Below are 2,725 nucleotides of genomic sequence, written 5' to 3' on the forward strand. Positions count from 1 at the left end.
AGGGAGCAGCAAGAGGCACTTCAGGAGCCTGCAGACAATTCCAGCAGCACTTGTCACGCCAGGACAGAAGACAAAGGTGACACCAAGGAAATGCTTGGGGCAGTTTGGGGTGGCTGCCAGGCAGCCCTGGCTCTGAGCAACAGCGTCTGCAGTGGGACAGGAAACTCCCAGCTCATGGGAACAAACTTTCTGGCTGACTGCAGAGGCCAGGACAAAGCTGAGTGGTTTCCCTGCCGTCCCCCAGCCCTTGCTGGCCCCAAGGGCTGATGGCATTTGTGCTCCCTCAGGTTCATGTCCCCACACCAACAGCATGGGTGTGCTCCTGCCTGCTCTGTGCAATGCAAACAGGGGCTGCTGAGCCAGTGCTGCCATGTCTGTGCCTGCAAGGATGGGGCACCTGTGTGAGCTGGGGGAGAGGCCAGGGCTGCAGAGGGGGGATGTTGTTGACAGCTCCATGAGGATGCTCTGGGACGCTGCTCTGGGCTGTCCAGCACACTGGGGATGGATCAGCCCCTGCTCTGCTGCTCCTTCCCATCTCCCCCAGGGCCCTTGCACAGCCCCAGCCATGCTGTTTGCCCCCAGCCTGCCCACGGCCAGCCTGGGGCTGCTCATGGGGCTTTTCTGTGCTGAGCATTGGCCTGGGCGTGTTCTTGAGAGAGCCTGGGCAAGGAGCCTGGAGCTCCCAGGCTCTGGCCAGAGGCGTCAACGCTGCCCCAGCAGTGCCGATGGCCTGTCCCTGCTGCAGCCCCGGCACTGCCACCCCAGGGCTGTGCCCGGCCCCGAGAGCACTCAGGCCCTCCAGCAACATCAGGGCCACCAGGGCAGCAGGGCAGGGCCACGGGAGCAGCACTGGCAACACCAAGTGCTGCTGCTGCTGGGCACAGCTGCTGTGCCAGCACTGATCTGCCCCCAGCTCTGCACACAGACATTGCTGCTGCAGCTCCAAGAAGGGAACAAAAGGGGATCTGTGGTAAAAAATTTGCTGGGACATCCTTCAGTTCATTTGAAGCCATCGAGAACACAGCTCCTCATTGACACAGTCTCGGGCCAAAGCAAATTTGGAGGGAAACTAAATTAAATGAGGCACGACCAATGGCATTTCTTTGTGGACAATATTAAAAACCTGAAACAGGGGAAAGAAAAGAACAAAGCAACAATCAAATCCAGCAAGAACTACCAAAGATTACTTTTATTACAAGTGATATGGAGAAACTTGCCAGGAGTTTAGTGTTTCTGAAACCATCCAGACATCAGTTTCCACACTTCAGCCTTGAGCTCCTGGTTCCTCAGGCTGTAAATGAGGGGGTTCAGGGTTGGAGGCACCACTGAGTACAGAACTGACAGGGCCAGATCCAGGGATGGGGAAGAGAAGGAGGACGGTTTCAGGTAGGCAAAAAAGCCAGTGCTGACAAAGAGGGAGACAACAGCCAGGTGAGGGAGGCAGGTGGAAAAGGCTTTGTGCCGTCCCTGCTCAGAAGGGATCCTCAGCACAGCTCTGAAGATCTGCACATAGGAGAAAACAATGAACACAAAACAGCCAAAAGCTAAACCAACACTTACAGCAAGAAGCCCAAGCTCCCTGAGATACAATTTGAAGCAGGAGAGCTTGATGATCTGGGGCACCTCACAGAAGAACTGGCCAAGGGCATTGCCCTGGCACAGAGGCAGGGAAAATGTATTGGCCGTGTGCAGCAGTGAATAGAGAAAGCCACTGGCCCAGGCAGCTGCTGCCATGTGGGCACAAGCTCTGCTGCCCAAGAGGGTCCCATAGTGCAGGGGTTTGCAGACGGACACGTAGCGGTCATAGCACATGACAGTGAGAAGGGAAACCTCTGCTGAGATGAAGAACATAAAGAAAAAGAGCTGTGCAGCACATCCTGAGTAGGAGATAGTCCTGGTGTCCCAGAGGGAATTGTGCATGGCTTTGGGGACAGTGGTGCAGATGGAGCCCAGGTCACTGAGGGCCAGGTTGAGCATGAAGAAAAACATGGGTGTGTGCAGGTGCTGGCCGCAGGCTATGGCACTGATGATGAGGCCGTTGCCCAGGAGGGCAGCCAGGGAGATGCCCAGCAAGAGGCAGAAGTGCAGGAGCTGCAGCTGCCGTGTGTCTGCCAATGCCAGCAGGAGGAAGTGGCTGATGGAGCTGCTGTTGGACATTTGTTGTCTCTGGCCATGGGGAGCTGTTCAAGGAGGAGACAGTGACAAGTCAGGGGAGACTTTCCTGAGCAATGTTCAAGCTCTTTCTCTCAGCCCTGCCCCTGTTTCTCGGTGCCACCATATTTTCCTTCTCTCAGATCCCTTCCTTCAGCCCTGTGCCTTCAGCTCTGCTGGGATCTGGCCCTGTTGCTGTGACGAGCAGGGGCTCTGCCCATGGACACCGAGTGGTCAGCCCTGCTCTGCAGCAGTGGGGTCATGGGAATGGGGACAGGGGCCAGTCCTGAGGTTGGATTCCATCAGCCCAAACGGCTCCTGAGGCAGAGGAGCTTGGCAGCCCATCCTGTCCTAGGGCTAAGGAACAGTGATGTCAAAGGCAGTTTGAGAGGGTTTCCTGCTGTGCCCAGGGAGAAGAGAGAGAACTGTGCAATGCAAGAGCCTTGGCTGTAACTCAGTGAAGGGTGAGGGGAGCTGCTCTGTCACTCCATCTGTCCCCAGCTGCCCTTTCTGAGATGGAGGGCAGTCCCTGTGTTCCCCTGATAATCAGCCTGGCACAGCTGAGAGCAGAGGG

At 56.6% G+C, this 2,725-nt stretch overlaps 1 protein-coding gene across 1 annotated transcript; it reads right to left on the reverse strand.

Annotated features, from left to right (window-relative positions):
* Positions 1-1,224: 1,224 nt before the first annotated feature.
* On the reverse strand, positions 1,225-2,157 carry LOC311165858 (olfactory receptor 14J1-like; the record flags this gene model as incomplete). The annotated part of the gene is made up of 1 exon (XM_084227355.1): positions 1,225-2,157. One exon carries the CDS (start codon positions 2,155-2,157, stop codon positions 1,225-1,227), a length of 933 nt encoding a protein of 310 aa, XP_084083481.1.
* Between the last annotated feature and the right edge of the window lie 568 nt (positions 2,158-2,725).

Source organism: Fringilla coelebs, assembly GCF_963513975.1.
Source record: "Fringilla coelebs genome assembly, contig: SCAFFOLD_30, whole genome shotgun sequence".
NCBI classification, from domain to species: Eukaryota; Metazoa; Chordata; class Aves; order Passeriformes; family Fringillidae; genus Fringilla; species Fringilla coelebs.